This window comes from Entelurus aequoreus, linkage group LG07, assembly GCF_033978785.1.
Source record: "Entelurus aequoreus isolate RoL-2023_Sb linkage group LG07, RoL_Eaeq_v1.1, whole genome shotgun sequence".
In the NCBI taxonomy this organism is placed as follows: Eukaryota; Metazoa; Chordata; class Actinopteri; order Syngnathiformes; family Syngnathidae; genus Entelurus; species Entelurus aequoreus.
Genome location: NC_084737.1, coordinates 26,403,841 through 26,421,747, shown reverse-complemented (window position 1 = coordinate 26,421,747; position 17,907 = coordinate 26,403,841). Strand labels below are relative to the sequence as shown.

Below are 17,907 nucleotides of genomic sequence, written 5' to 3'. Positions count from 1 at the left end.
ACCTTTTCCATTGTGTGCCGAAGAGTAGCTGGATCTTCTATGATATGTCTGAAGAGCAGAGTAACAAGAGGTGTGAAGCCATTGAATCCAGACGTCTGTGTAAGCCCAAGAATCATTCGAGTGCTCTTCAGATCAGCGAACATCATGGCATATTGGTGATTTCGTGTCAGTCTCAAACAGAGACGTAATGTAGCATGTAGAGTGTCTGGGTCAACAGGGACACTGATCATGCTGACACAAGTGCGGATGAGAACAGTGGTCATGTCCTCAGTCAGACCATTTACAACAATATCTGAGCTTTGCGATGTGTCAGACTCCTGGGAAGATGTGGGGCCAGAGGTCATCTCCTTTTGCTGGCTGGGAGCATCCTTGGGAGTACTCATTTCCACTGCTGCCCCAGAGTCTATATTAGACAGCGTTTCTTCTGCTTTACATTTGTCTCCCTCTTCTCTCTCTGGGTCCGTAACACTGCCGGCCTTGGCTGGTTTGGGCAAGCGTGGTACTCTTTGAACAGTCAACATCACTGGTCTCCTGTTGCCAGTCTCTTCATTTACCTACACCAACAACAGTTGTAATTAGAATCAATGCGTAGCGATGTAAAAAGTGCATCCATGATTTTCTTGCATAACATTTTTGTGTTTACCTGCACCATAGTGTTAAACTGAACTGTGTATCTTCTGCGTCCAGCTGTGAAACGCACACTGCTCTCTCCAGCCCTCCACGCAGAATCGATAGTACTGTTGTTGGACGCGCTGTAACTGCACCAACGGCCTGAGCGGTCATCAAACCATCTCCAGTTATTCCCATTAGGTTGAAGATACTTAAGAGAAAATCATCCACAAATGTATTTATGCTACCCAATAGAACAATACAATTCAGAAACAACTGCAGAAAGCCAACGCATAACAGTCATCCATCCATCACGTTGACTTACTTTGTTCATCTGTGCTCGACGCTTTGAAGACACAGCCATTTTCTCATAAAAGTCAATAATCAACAACACTGGTGTAATCCACCTGCAGACAATAAATATATTGTGAAAATCTAAGTAAGGCCAGCATTTGTGATTAGGCCCTTTTCCACGGCAGGAACTTTCACACTTAATAAAGTTCCCCCTTTCCACCAAAAACTACTCGGGTAGATTTAGTTCTTCAGGAACCTTTCAGTTCCACCGAGCTCGGTGGGACTTTTCTAAGCTACCCTGAACCTTTTTGAGGAGGGCTGTGCTGTCGAACGCAGATTGGTTTAACACAGTTGGGGGCGTTCCTAAAGTTTATTTTTAAAACACACGACCGCCATTGCGTAGTAAAGTTATGCGAGGACGACTTGTTTATTTCTCAATTCTTGTGTATTTCTCTTACAACAAAATTGACAACAAAGAAAAAAAAGCATAAAAGGAACTTTCGACTTGCAGAAACGTTTGTGGGACATCTGTGTGCTGAAGAACCCTGATCAGTGAAACTACCTTGCAGTGTTTTTACTCAGTCATTGTCTTTAAACTGTGTATAAGCAGTTTAATGTTTATTATTTTTACAACTTCATTTCGAAACGCAAAGCTACGAGAAGTGTACGGACTCTTTTAAACGTATTTATGGTGGAGTATAAAACTGGAGCTCCAAACAAACTCAGCTTCTTACTACTCTTTGTTGGATAAATGTGAAATAAAGGATGCAATACAATAGTAGAATTAAGGTAAATGGCATTAATTATTAAATATTTACTTAATTTTATTTAGTAAAAGTAGTCAGTGACACTCCATTTGTGTCATTATTAGCCTCAACCCGAGTTAACAGAATGCTAATGCTAACAAGCTAACGCTAAAGCCGATGTGTTTGTGTTGTTGGAAATGTGTTATTTATATTTTGTTATTTACAGTTGAAATGGACCACAAGGAACCGCCTAACCCTCATGAATTCATAATTTACAGAGAGAACAACTTTCTGACTGTTGGACATTACGAAAAAAAGCCTGACTTTTTATGAATAATTCGGTACACTTTCTTTTTTCAATCATATCGTTTTGTAAATTATTGTTTTGTATTTAATTTACTTTTTAGTAAAAGAACTGTAACCTAACAGTGTCCGTTTATTTACATCGTATCACATTCTAAACCACTCCTCCATAGGTCATCAGCTTGATTTGTATAAACTACCCTGAACTGTGAAATGCGGTGGGACCACAAACCACACACTTCTGAAGGAACCTAGTTTGAGGAACTATAGGTTCCAGGTGGAAAAGAGCCTATTGTGCAGTTATTTTTTACATTACCAAACAGAAGAGTACTTGGAGTCAAACTCACTTTGGTGTCTGAATGTCTTTCTGTTCTTTAGCTGCTTGCAGACAGGGCTGCACCACCTCAAGCAGCTTAATCAGCAAATCCAGAATGCCACTGTTCTCCACTACTCTGGCAGATACCAGCTTCAGTTCCTTCAGAGCAAACAAAACACACATCAGCTCTGGCTTGGACACACATAGCACTGCCCTGCTATAAAAACAATTTAGTTACCTCAAACAGCAACGTGAGCAGCAGAATTCGAGTTGCCAGCTTGGATGCTTGGGGCAGTGTGGCCATCTGTTTTGTCCATTCAGACACCGTCTTTGTATCGCTGGTGGTCAGCGGCACAGCTGCCTTAATCAACACGTCTGCTGCTTCCCACACCTACAGACAGTATGTTGACAGTTTGGATGGAACATGTGTGCTATCAGGCTGTGTGCTTTTGGCTAGTTCGCTGTTTCACAGAAGTACATAGCTGACAACTTTTGGTGTTTGCAACCCAGTAGACATCCCCACACAGTTTTTTTTTATTTTGTATGTGTAAAATACAACTTCTATTTTTAATCTCATCAAATGGATAATACTGTATAGTCAAAAAGTCATATTTTATGTTAGTTATAAACCCCTTGTAGGATAGGAGCACTCTGCTATTTTTAAGAACCGACTTTCAAAAACAGTCATAGATCTTTTGTGTGGCCGGTGGGTTCTGTTTTAAGGACCTGCGGAGTGTTCTGCTGCTTTTAGAAATTTTATGTAAAACCGTTAGCCAGGGTCTTCCCTTAATATATTTAATTGTGTAGTGGTGCGCCGCGGTAACATATTAGGCGACACACCTTAAAAAAGGTTTTTACGTAAAACATTTAATTAATACAATATTTTGTAGAGTCCAGACAGTCCGATGCTCTTATTTAGATTTTATTGCCAATTTTATGCCAATAACGGGCCCAATTCCAACAAGTATTTCCTCCGTGCATACATGTTCATCTTTGCTTCACTCCTTGACACACAACAAACACTTCCTCAGTCTCTGCCGACACGGTGCGTTCACAAACCATGGGGAAAATGAACATCATGACACACAAACATACACATTAACACCGGCAGGTAGGTCCAGTACAAATGGATATATATAGTTAATTCTTTTCCCCCTACTGACTAGTGATGCCCGAAAATTTGGCAGCCGAAAAAAGACATACTTTGATCACCGGAAGTGCGCTGCCCAAATCGGTTGTTGTATTGACGCAAACCATAGGCACAGGGTTGTCTAGATTGGAGGCAGGATGACCTTGATGTGGACGTACCTTAAAGGCCTACTGAAATTAAAGGCCTACTGAAATGAATTTTTTAAAATTTAAACGGGGATAGCAGATCTATTCTATGTGTCATACTTGATCATTTCGCGATATTGCCATATGTTTGCTGAAAGGATTTAGTATAGAACAACGACGATAAAGATTGCAACTTTTGGTATCTGATAAAAAAAAGGCTTGCCCCTACCGGAAGTAGCGTGACGTAGTCAGTTGAACATATACGCAAAGTTCCCTATTGTTTACAATGATGGCCGCATGAAGTGAGAGAGATTCGGACCGAGAAAGCGACAATTTCCCCATTAATTTGAGCGAGGATGAAAGATGTGTGGATGAGTAAAGTGCAAGTGAAGGACTAATGGGGAGTTGAAGCTATTCAGATAGGGAAGATGCTATGAGAGCCGGGGGTGACCTGATATTCAGCTGGGAATGACTACAACAGTAAATAAACACAAGACATACATATACTCTATTAGCCACAACACAACCAGGCTTATATTTAATATGCCACAAATTAATCCTGCATAAAAACACCTGCGTGTTTGTTACGCTAGCTCCTAGCTCCTCTGCTAGCTCTTAGCTCCATAGAACACGCCAATACAATTCAAACACCTGATCAACACACACAATCACTCAGCCCAAAAGACCGTTCACCTAACCCAAGGTTCATAAAGCTTATATATTTTAAAAAAGTTACGTACGTGACGCGCACATACGGTCAAGCTGTCAAATGTTTAGCAGCCAAGGCTGCATACTCACGGTACCTGATATTCAGCTGGGAATGACTACAACAGTAAATAAACACAAGACATATATATACTCTATTAGCCACAACACAACCAGGCTTATATTTAATATGCCACAAATTAATCCTGCATAAAAACACCTGCATGTTTGTTACGCTAGCTCCTAGCTCCTCTGCTAGCTCCTAGCTCCATAGAACACGCCAATACAATTCAAACACCTGATCAACACACACAATCACTCAGCCCAAAAGACCGTTCACCTAACCCAAGGTTCATAAAGCTTATATATTTAAAAAAAGTTACGTACGTGACGCGCACATACGGTCAAGCTGTCAAATGTTTAGCAGCCAAGGCTGCATACTCACGGTACCTGATATTCAGCTGGGAATGACTACAACAGTAAATAAACACAAGACATATATATACTCTATTAGCCACAACACAACCAGGCTTATATTTAATATGCCACAAATTAATCCTGCATAAAAACACCTGCGTGTTTGTTACGCTAGCTCCTAGCTCCTCTGCTAGCTCCTAGCTCCATAGAACACGCCAATACAATTCAAACACCTGATCAACACACACAATCACTCAGCCCAAAAGACCGTTCACCTAACCCAAGGTTCATAAAGCTTATATATTTTTAAAAAGTTACGTACATACGCAAAAAAAAGTTGCGCACATACGGTCAAGCGATCAAATGTTTAGAAGCCAAAGCTGCATACTCACAGTAGCACGTCTGCGTCTTTGTCATCCAAATCAAAGTAATCCTGGTAAGAGTCTGTGTTGTCCCAGTTCTCTACAGGCGTCTGTGTATCGAAGTCAAAAGTCCTCCTGGTTAGAGTCTCTGTTATCCGAGTTCTTCCATCTTGACTGCATCTTCCGGGAATGTAAACAAAGAAGCGCCGGCTGTGTACTGTTGTCGCTGACTACGTTCGAAAAATACGTCCATTTCGCACCGACAACTTTCTTCTTTGCTTGCTCAGCTTCCTTCTCCATAATGCAATGAACATGATTGCAACAGATTCACGAACACAGATGTCCAGAATACTGTGGAATTATGAAATGAAAACAGAGCTTTTTCGTATTGGCTTCAATGTGGAAGGCTTCCCGTGTTCCCCGGTCTACGTCACGCGCATACGTCATCCTCAGAGGCGTTTCGAACCGGAAGTTTAGCGGCAAATTTAAAATGTCACTTTATAAGTTAACCCGGCCGTATTGGCATGTGTTATAATGTTAAGATTTCATCATTGATATATAAACTATCAGACTGCGTGGTCGGTAGTAGTGGGTTTCAGTAGGCCTTTAAATTTTTTTATTCAAACGGGGATAGCAGATCCATTCTATGTGTCATACTAGATAATTTCGCTATATTGCCATATTTTTGCTGAAAGGATTTAGTAGAGAACATAGACGATAAAGTTCGCAACTTTTGATCGCTGATTTAAAAAAGCCTTGCCTGTACCGGAAGTAGCGTGACGTCACAGGCTGAAGGGCTCCTCACATTTCCCCATTGTTTCCAATGCAGCGAGAGCGATTCGGACCGAGAAAGGGACGATTACCCCATTAATTTGAGCGAGGATTAAAGATTCGTGGATGAGGAACGTGAGAGTGAAGGACTAGAGTGCAGTGCAGGACGTATCTTTTTTCGCTCTGACCGTAACTTAGGTACAAGGGTTCATTGGATTCCACACTTTCTCCTTTTTCTATTGTGATCACGGATTTGTATTTTAAACCACCTCGGATAATATATCCTCTTGAAAATGAGAGTCGAGAACGCGAAATGGACATTCACAGTGACTTTTATCTCCACGGCAATACATCTGCGAAGCTCTTAGCTTTATTTATTTTTCTTAGCTACGGAGCTAACGTGATAGCATCGTGCTTAAATGCAGACAGAAACAAAAGAAATAAACCCCTGACTGGAAGGATAGACAGAAGATCAACAATACTATTAAACCATGGACATGTAACTACACAGTTAATGCTTTCCAGCCTGTCGAAGCTTAACAATGCTGTTGCTAATGACGCCATTGAAGCTAACTTAGCTACGGGACCTCGACAAAGCTGTGCTAAAAACATTAGCTATCCACCTACGCCAGCCAGCCCTCATCTGCTCATCAACACCCGTGCTCACCTGCGTTCCAGCGATCGACGGAGCGACAAAGGACTTCCCCCGATCATAGATGCGGTCGGCGGCCCGGAGAAGGAGGAAGTCAAGGTGAGGTCGGCGGCTAGCGCGTCTGCTATCCATCTCAAAGTCCTCCTGGTTGTGTTGCTGTAGTCCGTCGCTAATACACCGTTCCCACCTACAGCTTTCTTCTTTGCAGTCTTCATTGTTCATTAAACAAATTGCAAAAGATTCACCAACACAGATGTCCAGAATACTGTAGAATTATGTGGTGAAAACAGAGCTTTTTGTATTGGATCCAATGGGGTCCGAATACTTCCGTTCACTCCGTGACGTCACGCGCAAACGTCATCATACCGAGACGTTTTCAACCGGAAGTTACGCGGGAAATTTAAAATTGCACTTTATAAGTTAACCCGGCCGTATTGGCATGTGTTGCAATGTTAAGATTTCATCATTGATATATAAACTATCAGACTGCGTGGTCGGTAGTAGTGGGTTTCAGTAGGCCTTTAATGTATCTGAGATATACCCACCGACAGGGATCTTCATAATTTAAGAGGACAGTGGTAGCTTTTGAGGAGAGGAAGGCTCCCAGGACATGTGCGCGCGCGCGCGCGCACACACACACACACACACACACACACACACACACACACACACACACACACACACACACACACACACACACACACACACACACACACACACACACACACACACACACACACACACACACACACACACACACACACACACACACACACACACACACACACACACACACACACACACACACACACACACACACACACACACACACACACACACACACACACACACACACACACACACACACACACACACACACACACACAATCAAGTCATAAAAATGGGGACCCACAGTACATTTTTGGGGTCCCATTTTTTTGTAACCGTTTTGAAAACAAATGATAAATGTATGCATTATCCACATTCTCTATTGTGTTTTGAAAAAAGGTTGACATAAACGTTAATTCATTAAAAAAATTATACAAAAGAAAACAAATGTTTATGCATATGTAAATGTATTCAGTTATAAACATTCATTCACTTTCTTCTTTCCTTCATGGATCTAACCTTTACCGCTGCCAATAGTTTTTTTCTATATTTTTAGGTGTATTTATTCTAGTATAAAAGTGTAAAATGTTTTTTGCTTCGGTCATTAAATTATGATAATCGTGTGCCAGGGCATACATGCATATGGCAAATGTAATTCATTATTCTCACCTGTATGTAGATTATCAGTATTTTAAAAACCGCCACATCTACACTTTCATCGCAAATAATGCCAACAAACTTAGAATTTGGCAAGTTAGTTTTCAATGTAATTTCATCTCTGGCTTTGTGATGGCCATAAGCTGCCCTTATGCTTTACAAAGTGAAAACTAGAGGTGGGGGAAATAATACATTTTTAGATGTGTACCAATTCAGACATGGGCGATTATAAAATCGATTAATAAACGTCAATAATTGATAATCGCTTTATTTATTGTAAATAAAGTAATGCAGCCAGTTCTAAAATTTGGCTGACTGCAGCAAGCCTCCTTTATAATATGGCAGGGCACTTATGTTCTAGTTTTGCGCACAATTCCATAAATTTCATAAATGTGATGGAAATTTCTTATTAAAAATGCACTGTTTTTAAATGTTGCAAGTGATGAACGCTTATTAGTGAAGCGAAAATAAATGTAAAACAGCATCAATATACATAAATTAAACATGCATCAATAATCGTTTTTTCGAATTCTGAAGTGGCCAAGGATTCCCAACTTTAGTGAAAACACATTGTCTACATCTACAAACCCCGTTTCCATATGAGTTGGGAAATTGTGTTAGATGTAAATATAAACGGAATACAATGATTTGCAAATCATTTTCAACCCATATTCAGTTGAATATGCTACAAAGACAACATATTTGATGTTCAAACTGATAAACTTTTTTTTTTTTGTGCAAATAATCATTAACTTTAGAATTTGATGCCAGCAACATGTGACAAAGAAGTTGGGAAAGGTGGCAATAAATACTGATAAAGATGAGAAATGCTCATCAAACACTTATTTGGAACATCCCACAGGTGAACAGGCTAATTGGGAACAGGTGGGTGCCATGATTGGGTATAAAAGTAAATTCCATGAAATGCTCAGTCATTCACAAACAAGGATGGGGCGAGGGTCACCACTTTGTCAACAAATGCGTGAGCAAATTGTTGAACACTTTAAGAAAAACCTTTCTCAACCAGCTATTGCAAGGAATTTAGGGATTTCACCATCTACGGTCCGTAATATCATCAAAGGTTTCAGAGAATCTGGAGAAATCACTGCACGTAAGCAGCTACTAAGCCTGTGACCTTCGATCCCTCAGGCTGTACTGCATCAACAAGCGACATCAGTGTGTAAAGGATATCACCACATGGGCTCAAGAACACTTCAGAAACCCACTGTCAGTAACTACAGTTGGTCGCTACATCTGTAAGTGCAAGTTAAAACTCTCCTATGCAAGGCGAAAACCGTTTATCAACAACACCCAGAAACGCAGTCGGCTTCGCTGGGCCTGACCTCATCTAAGATGGACTGATACAAAGTGGAAAAGTGTTCTGTGGTCTGACGAGTCCACATTTCAAATTGTTTTTGGAAACTGTGGACGTCGTGTCCTCCAGACCAAAGAGGAAAAGAACCATCCGGATTGGTATAGGTGCAAAGTTGAAAAGCCAGCATCTGTGATGGTATGGGGGTGTATTAGTGCCCAAGACATGGGTAACTTACACATCTGTGAAGACGCCATTAATGCTGAAAGGTACATACAGGTTTTGGAGCAACATATGTTGCCATCCAAGCAACGTTACCATGGACGCCCCTGCTTATTTCAGCAAGACAATGCCAAGCCACGTGTTACATCAACGTGGCTTCATAGTAAAAGAGTGCGGGTACTAGACTGGCCTGCCTGTAGTCCAGACCTGTCTCCCATTGAAAATGTGTGGCGCATTATGAAGCCTAAAATACCACAACTGAGACCCCTGGACTGTAGAACAACTTAAGCTATACATCAAGCAAGAATGGGAAAGAATTCCACCTGAGAAGCTTAAAAATGTGTCTTCTCAGTTCCCAAACGTTTAGTGAGTGTTGTTAAAAGGAAAGGCCATGTAACACAGTGGTGAACATGCTCTTTCCCAACTACTTTGGCACGTGTTGCAGCCATGAAATTCTAAGTTAATTATTATTTGCAAAAAAAAAAAAAAGTTTATGAGTTTGAACATCAAATATCTTGTCTTTGTAGTGCATTCAATTGAATACGGGTTGAAAAGGATTTGCAAATCATTGTATTCCGTTTATATTTACATCTAACAATTTCCCAACTCATATGGAAACGGGGTTTGTAAATCTACATTTAGGCCAGTGTGTGTGGCACTGGGAGCAAGGACACAACATCTAAGATGGCAGAAGCTGGAATCAAACCTGGACCCCCAAGTTGCTGGCACAGCCGCTCTACCAACTGAGCCACACCACCCCTTTAATGCGAGCAATGTCCAACGACAACAGCTTGGGACGTGAGACAGCTATAAACATGTCCAGTCAGAGTAGAGATGAACCATTTTGATACACTATCTTTGACATCTAAAAGACAGTTTGGATGTAATCGATGTGGAAGGACAACGCAGACACACAAAGTTAACATAGAATGCTAACATCAGCGCTTATGGTCATAGGTACAACTGTCAGCTTGACCAACTTCTGACAAAACACACGCCCCTGGTTTCAACGGATGGAAGCCAAATCACAACTTAGAGGAATTACTCAGGATGTAAAGTATTTCATGCAGTGGTTATGCTGCCATAGCAATGATGCTTGGAAGATCCAGCAGGCTACTACGATAAGTACAAACTCAAAGCTAAACTCAAAACCCTGAAGGCTAATATATTGGTTGAAGTGTGCAAAGGTGACATGTGTGTTATTTTAATGTTTAGAGGGCTTAAATAATGTTTCAAATGTATTTAGAAGGTCATGAACAGTTTTTAATGCTCCAACTAGAGCTGGGCGATATATCGATATACGTGGGTTTGTCTCTGTGCGATATAGAAAATGACTATATCGTGATATTCGAGTATACGTTCTCACGCAGTTGCTTTTAGCTGCTGGCATTACACTACAGGCTCTTCCCACTCCTTGTGTCTCCTTCTCACAGACAGAAAGCGCACCTTCTACATACGTCACATACTTATACGCCCTCGCGGAGCAGAGAGTTAGCAGCATGGGTAACATTAGCTGTGGTGCGAGTGGTAATACGAGAGAAAGAAGGTGCGAATCTGGTAACAAATGAAGGAAGAATTAAATCCCAAGAAAAACAGCAGAGGGTCCATCGTCTGGCGGTGGTTTGGCTTCAAGTGGGAATATGTCAAACAGACAACCGTAATTTTTCAAGTGTGGGGCAAAAACGTTTCTACAAAAAGTAGCATTACTGCTAATATGTAGCATCATTTGAAAAGTCACCTGCTAGAGAATGAAGAGTGCTTACTCCGCATGTCAACATCTCCGGCCGGTGCCACACCATCAAAATGCAGAGGCAAACATTTCCAAATCAACACCGTATGAAAAAAAGAGTAGACAACAAAAGGAGGTAATGTCCGCAGGAACCTACCACACAGCGAAGGACGAACACTATTTGATTTCCTATTATGTAGCTCATTTTTATTTGACACTTATTGAAATATCTTGTGTGACATCATGTTTTTAAACTATTGTAGTGGCGTTCTGTACAGAAAGTGCACTTTAATTTAGAGTTGTTTTGATAAGTCATCTTAGTGACACCATGCACAAAAGTGCACTAATAGCTTGTTTTAAAATGTCTTTGACAATCTTGCACTTTCTGTTTTGGAAATGACAAGAATGTTTGTGCCACTGCTTAATAACAGTTTAGGTAAATTGACTTAGTTGTGATTTCCTTCTCTGCCTGAAAGTTTAAAATGAGCATATATTAATGCAGTATGAACAAGAATGTTTTAATGTAGACACATAGAATCATCATACTGGTGTGATTATATGTATCAAGTGTTAATTCAAGGCTAAGGCAAAATATCGAGATATATATCGTGTATCGCGATATGGCCTAAAAATATTGAGATATTAAAAAAAGGCCATATTGCCCAGCCCTAGCTCCAACTATGAAAACATCCAATAAACAAATACCGTATTTTCCGCACCATAAGGTGCCCCGTGTTATTAGCCGCACGTTTAATGAACGGCATATTTCAAAACTTTGTTTACCTATTAGCCGCCCCGTGCTATTAGCCGCACCTACGCTTCGCTAAAGGGAATGTCAACAAAACAGTCAGATAGGTCAGTCAAACTTTAATAATATATTACAAACCAGCGTTCTAACAACTCTGTTCACTCCCAAAATGTAATGTGCAAATATGCAATCACAAAAATAGTAACACTCAAAATAGTGCAGAGCAATAGCAACATCAATAACTCAACGTTGCTCATACGTTAGTGTCACGCAACACACAAAATAAACATTTAAAGCTCACTTTCTGAAGTTATTACTCATCTACAAATTCCTTCGAATTCTTCTTCTTCGGTGTGCTTCACTTGTTTTTTGACACCATCGATGATGTGGACGCGCATGCAGTCGTAGGTCAACAGGGACGGCGCTGCGTGAAAAAAGTCACCCGGTGTCTTCGCGTAAACGTCTATCAACCACTCGCTCATCTTTTCTTCATCCATCCATCCCTTCAAGTTAGCTTTTATGATGACGCCGGCTGGAAAGTTCTCTTTTGGCAAGGTCTTCCTTTTGAATATCACCGTGGGTGGAAGTTTCTGGCCGTTAGCATGGCAAGCTAGAACCACAGTAGGACGACTTCTCATTCCCTGTGGTGCGAATATTCACCGTACATGCTCCCGTTGTATCCACAGTGCGGTTCACATGAATATCAAAAGTCAGTGGAACCTTGTACACGTGTCTCTTAGTAGGAGACATTTTGTTGTCTTTACGGAAACACACAAATGAAATTAAATATCCGCGCGCTTCTTCTTCTACGGGAGCGGGTGCTCACCTTGGCGGTTGCTTACAGTAGAAGAAGCGCTTCCTCTTCTATGGGGGCGGTTGCTTACCGTAGAAGAAGAAGCGCTTCCTCTTTTACGGGGAAAAAAGATGGCGACTGTTTACCGTAGTTGCGAGACCTAAACCTTATGAAAATAAATATGAATATTAATCCATATATAAGGCGCACCGGGTTATTAGCCGCACTGTCTGCTTTTGACAAAAATTGTGGTTTTTAGGTGCGGCTTATGGTGCGGAAAATACGGTAATGACCTTACTTATTAACCTCGATTAACAAGGGGCGACTGTACATAGACTTCAAAACACAACCTCGTCTGCGCCTGGGTAAGAAAACATCAAGACTGAAATTACTGACCTGGTGCACAACCTGTCCAAGAATTAGATCTCTGTACTCAGGACCACTCCTTTTGATTGCAGTCATTAGCAGGTCACAGAGCCGGTACACTGTGTCAGGCAGCTCATCCAGAAGGTGAAAGCAGCCAGGAAGCATGGAGTCTGTGAAGGTATGCAGTTCTTGGGGGTCCAGGGGTTCAGCCTCCATGAAGCGCTCCAAGCAGCGGGCCTCCTCCTCCTCTGCTCGTTCCCTCGCTCTCCTGTCCTCTTCCTCACGCCGACGAGCTGCTTCCTGAACCAGTGATAATTTAAACAACAGCTCAGCTACAAATTATTCATTCATGACATTTCCTCGAGCAACAGAGGTTCAAGACAGAAATCTGCTTTTGAATGCAATTTGAACTGCAAGAATAACGCACCTCAGGGGAGTCGGAACGTTGCTCCATACTGACCTCCTGCCCAAGTGACATAGCAATGGCCCTCATCATCTGGTCCTCTTCTGACATAGAAAGATCCTATACAGAATTGGATAATATTGTGAGTTGCCTTAGCTGGAGTAATGATAATTTCATAACAGGACTAAGTGCAAGTTATATTGGAAGACTTTACCCTTACTGCTCCCCCAAGGAGAGGAGGAGGGTGTGTAAGAAGATATTCTGTGGCCTGCTCCATGGTACTGGTGTTCAATAGGGCCTCCATGGCATGCTCTCTTGAGAAACCCATATCCATCAGCTGAAATACAAAACATTTGTGTAAAATAAAAATAAACTGAATACACAAAGCAAAACTCTAACTACGACCGCCCGTTGGCCTAGTGGTTAGTGTGTAGGCCTCACAGTCAGGAGATCTGGGTTCAAATCTTTGTTTGGACATTTCTGTGTGGAGTGTGCATGTTCTCCCTATGCGTGTGTGGGTTATCTACGGGTGGTACTGTGGCTTTCTCTGACATTCCAAATATATGCTTGTTAGGTTATTGGAGATGGAGACTCTAAATTGTCAATATGCGTGAATGCAAGGGTAAATGGGCATTCGCCTAGATGGCTCTGCGATTGGCTGGCAACCCTAGAGTGTACCCCACCTCTTGCATGACCCTAGTGAGGACAGGCAGAATAGAAAATGTATGGATGGAACTATGAATACAAGATTACATGACAAGGTACAATTAATTTTATTAATTATTGTTCTGGATTATATCAAGCTGCACATTTTTTCAACAGATGAGTATTGGTATTAATGATAAACCGTGGTAAAACTCCTGCCGGTTAACATTACCGTTTTAAATTAAGCTCTACCTTCCTTCTAACGCAATGCAATATTCCATGTTATTGCGCATGTGCAGACTTGATTCAGGAAGAAGAAATGTTTCTTCTGCCAAGGAAAACATTGTGTTCAGTGATGTTGCTAGTTTAACTGGCAAAAGAAATCTGTTAGCAGATCGGACAAGCACTGTTCCAACCCTCTGCGGATCTACTTGGCAAGGACGTGATCCCCTGTACAAAGTATTGCAACATGCTAAATTCGCCGCTACCAAAACAACTAGCCCGTCACCGCTGATTTTATTTCTAGAATTACAAATACAAACTTCATAGTATATAAACCCATGTTTCCAGTGCTTATGTTTTAACTTTTAGGGGACATGCTGTAATGAAATAAAACATGATCCGGTAGTAGGGATGAAAACTAAATTGAATGGCAGTTGCCATTTTGTTATGCCCCAATGCGCATAACGAGATCCCGTTTTTTCAGCAGAAAAAGGAGAACGCATAAATGCCAACCAAGAAAAAGATAAAACCTATTCCAGCTGTATGTTCTGCTCCCACTACCTCTACACTCCTCCCGGACTCTGACAGTTATATCATTACATCCCTACAGTATATACCGGTAGTGACCAAAATAGCACTAGCTCAAAGTACTTCACAAAAAAATATTGACATACCTGAGTAAGCTGAGACTGGTTAACCTGCGGTTCCCGTCGTGGAGTGGAATTAGTCGATTCTTCTGCTGATCCCGCAGTCGGCCCTCCAGAAGTTGTTCCAGTAGCTGCTGGTGTCTCTCCGCTGGTTGTAGACACTCCAGTGACTGCACTTGGTGCAAGAGAACCAGAAGGCGCCCCTTCATCGTCTGGACGCACTGTGCCCTCTCTCTCCTTGGCTAGACGCTCCTGGATGACTGGCTCCCCCCGTAGGATGTGGCAAAGGATGGCCAGCATGGATTCAGCCATCCTGCCTCCATAAACCTTCAGTGGCTTCCTGTTCCATAAGCTGCGGATACAACTGAATGCAGCCTGTATATGAGAGCGCAAGAAGGAGATATTTTGACATTGTTACATAAGCATTAACAGCTAGGTTTCATTTACACTATAGGTGAAGAGCCCACTTTTGATTAAGTGCCTCTATTTTGACTATTTGTTAACCATATCCGATATTGCAACTCACCTTCTGAGTAACTATGAGGAACCGAAGAGCACTGAACTGGGGCACGGTTGGAGTCACACCAGGCATTTTAGCTGGCAGAGAGTGAGGCGAGTCCAGCACGGTGCTTGGATTCACCATCTTCTCTACCAGCATCAACCAAGCATCCAGAAACTCCCCCGTCCCATCTGGCAGCTCAGTATGCTCCAGACCCTCAGAGACAGGAACCTTTCCACCCATTGACAGGGCCCAGTTGAAAGTCCTATGCAGAAACAACCAATGGAATCCACATTATTTACACAACACATGACCATTCCTTAATATGTATTAAGACATTTTTTTTAAATTACTTACTCAAATAAGGCATCATGCCCACCAGAGCAGAAAAATTTTTGCAGCATGAGGTGGTAAGGGTACTTCCTCTCATCAAACAACATAGGCGATGTGAAACCCACAGAGCAGATGAAGAAGGTGAGCCTGTCAGATGGAGGCCACACCAATAGTAATATATCAAACACTCTCAAAGACCAGTATGTGAAGGCTTCAAATGATCAGATCCAAAAGGTTCCTCTTACCTAAAACGTGGGGTAGGTGTGTAAGGAGGTGGCAGCCAACTCAGACCCTTGGTGAGGAGTTTGGTAAGGGCAGAAGCAGTGGCTCGAGCAGCAGGCGTGGGCGTGGTACCTGTGCTTGTGGCGTGGTGGGAGCGTCGTTGACGCACTGGGGAACCGACACACAACTTGACCAGCAGGCCAAATAGCTCAGCAAGAGCCCTTCCTAGTCGAGATGACGCTGAAGGATGGCATAGTTTAAAAAGAGATTATAGACAAAAATTGAGTTGGTTTACCACTTGATATGGGTCATGAAAATCAGTTCACCGGAAAGGAGGGGTTTAATCTGTTTAATGCGTGTGGCCATTGCTGGGGTGAGCTTGGATTTGGCCTTAGGGTCTGTTGAAGTAGGTTCATCTGTCTCCATGGGAGCCAAGCTATCCCCGTCTAAACCCATGCCTTCTAATAGTCCACCGGCAGAAGACTCGACAGGCACCGCTTCTGGATCTACTTGAAAAACATAAGGATGGCACAATTGAAAGGTCTTTCTGAGATACGGTCTTGATCTTTCTTATAGGAATTAAATTAATATAGTACCAGTTCTCCTTGAGCCAGAGGCCGTCGCAGTTGCAGCACTAGTAGATGGTTTCTCCTCTTTGGGTAACAGTTTCTGCATGTCGGCTTGCCCAAACTCACAGCCTGGAGGTAGACTGTTGTGGGGGAAATCTAGTGTTAAGAGGAACGTTGTGCTATAGTGATAAAATAAAGGAGATCATTGGAATTATACCTGTTAGGCGTGCAAAGGGAGAGCAAAACAGTACTCTCCCATACAAGAGAACAGTATAGTTGACTCAGCTTGTTGAGAACACTCAAGCCCAACTGGGAGCCCCACTGGTTAACTGAGATTGCTCTGATTTCACTCTGCTCGGAGATAGAAAAGACACATTTTGAGATATGAATTTGAGAACACCAATGACACCACCATCCTTGGCAATTGTCCAGTCATTGAGACAATAATTTATACAAATATACTGTAAAATTTGTTATTACCTGTCCTACTCGGCAGGTGTGGACAAACATTAGGATGTAGGCATGTGCTGCAGTGAGTGCATGTAGCAGTGGCGTGGCACGAGCCGACAACGTGGCATCCGTAACATGTCCAGCATTAGCCAGTTCTCTCAGAAGAACAGATCCACCAGGCACCTCAATTGGCCGATGTAGAGCCTCAAGAGAAGTTAGAATAGTGTCTAGTTGGCACAGTCCCTCCTGAAGTACTTTAGGCTCATGTGAGAGAGTCTAAAAAGGTGGGAAACAGCAGCAAGTGTACTCAGGGATTGGTGAAATGTAGTTAAATTGTTAAGATTATGTTCCTGATGCTCACCAAAATGGACTTGCATACACCAGCAACAGCCTGGCAAGCAGCTGAAGTGGGGAAGTCTATGGGCAGGTTGGGCAGGCCCAGGATAGAGACCAGAGGTAGCAAGCCCTTCTGGTTCACAAACTCCTGGCAGTGATCATCAGTGGTATTGTTACTGAGTATGGATTCCACAAACTTCATCTGGAACACATGTGTCAGAAATAAGTAAACATTGTTTTACAGCTAAAAAAGAAGAAATTCTGAACTATGCTTAAAACTCAACACTCACCACATTCAAAATATAATCCATAAGAGGAATTGGTATTCGCTCTTCAGTGCCCACCACCCTGAAAGATGGGACACAGTTGAAAGGACAAATATAACAGGAATGCAAACTAAAATTTAGCAAATCATGACAAACAATGTCTATAATAGAGCTGTTGCCCGATTGTGATATAAACCCAGTGTCATACAGTTCAAGTGGCACTGACTGTCTGTTGCTCTCTGGTTCCCCTTGCTGCTGGGTAAACGTGTGGAGGGCCTCCTCTTCCTCTTCATCCTCACTTGAAGCTTCTTCAGCAGCATGGCTGGAGCGTGCTGGTGGTACAGCCACTGTACCATCAGCTTTCTGAATAGATGGTTTCTGGCAGACGTACTCAGGGGCTCGACCCAAATTGCAGATCTCCTCTAGTAA

At 42.2% G+C, this 17,907-nt stretch overlaps 1 protein-coding gene across 13 annotated transcripts in view; it reads right to left on the bottom strand.

Moving 5' to 3' along the window:
- huwe1 (HECT, UBA and WWE domain containing E3 ubiquitin protein ligase 1) overlaps positions 1-17,907 on the bottom strand; it is an 86,526-nt gene that overhangs the window by 33,505 nt on the left and 35,114 nt on the right. For 9 of the 13 annotated variants that reach the window (XM_062053053.1, XM_062053058.1, XM_062053064.1 and 6 more), the window contains 19 exons: positions 17,687-17,907; positions 17,503-17,560; positions 17,238-17,414; positions 16,907-17,152; positions 16,644-16,777; positions 16,454-16,566; positions 16,184-16,366; positions 15,881-16,097; positions 15,660-15,782; positions 15,330-15,567; positions 14,831-15,178; positions 13,504-13,626; positions 13,314-13,409; positions 12,917-13,186; positions 2,507-2,659; positions 2,300-2,427; positions 935-1,016; positions 644-820; positions 3-554 (listed from right to left, as the gene is read on the bottom strand). In XM_062053053.1, coding sequence (XP_061909037.1) covers positions 3-554; positions 644-820; positions 935-1,016; positions 2,300-2,427; positions 2,507-2,659; positions 12,917-13,186; positions 13,314-13,409; positions 13,504-13,626; positions 14,831-15,178; positions 15,330-15,567; positions 15,660-15,782; positions 15,881-16,097; positions 16,184-16,366; positions 16,454-16,566; positions 16,644-16,777; positions 16,907-17,152; positions 17,238-17,414; positions 17,503-17,560; positions 17,687-17,907 — 3,639 coding nt within the window. The remainder of the gene's footprint in view (positions 1-2; positions 555-643; positions 821-934; positions 1,017-2,299; positions 2,428-2,506; positions 2,660-12,916; positions 13,187-13,313; positions 13,410-13,503; positions 13,627-14,830; positions 15,179-15,329; positions 15,568-15,659; positions 15,783-15,880; positions 16,098-16,183; positions 16,367-16,453; positions 16,567-16,643; positions 16,778-16,906; positions 17,153-17,237; positions 17,415-17,502; positions 17,561-17,686) is intronic. The other 4 variants (XM_062053061.1, XM_062053066.1, XM_062053062.1 and 1 more) reach the window with 3 other exon arrangements.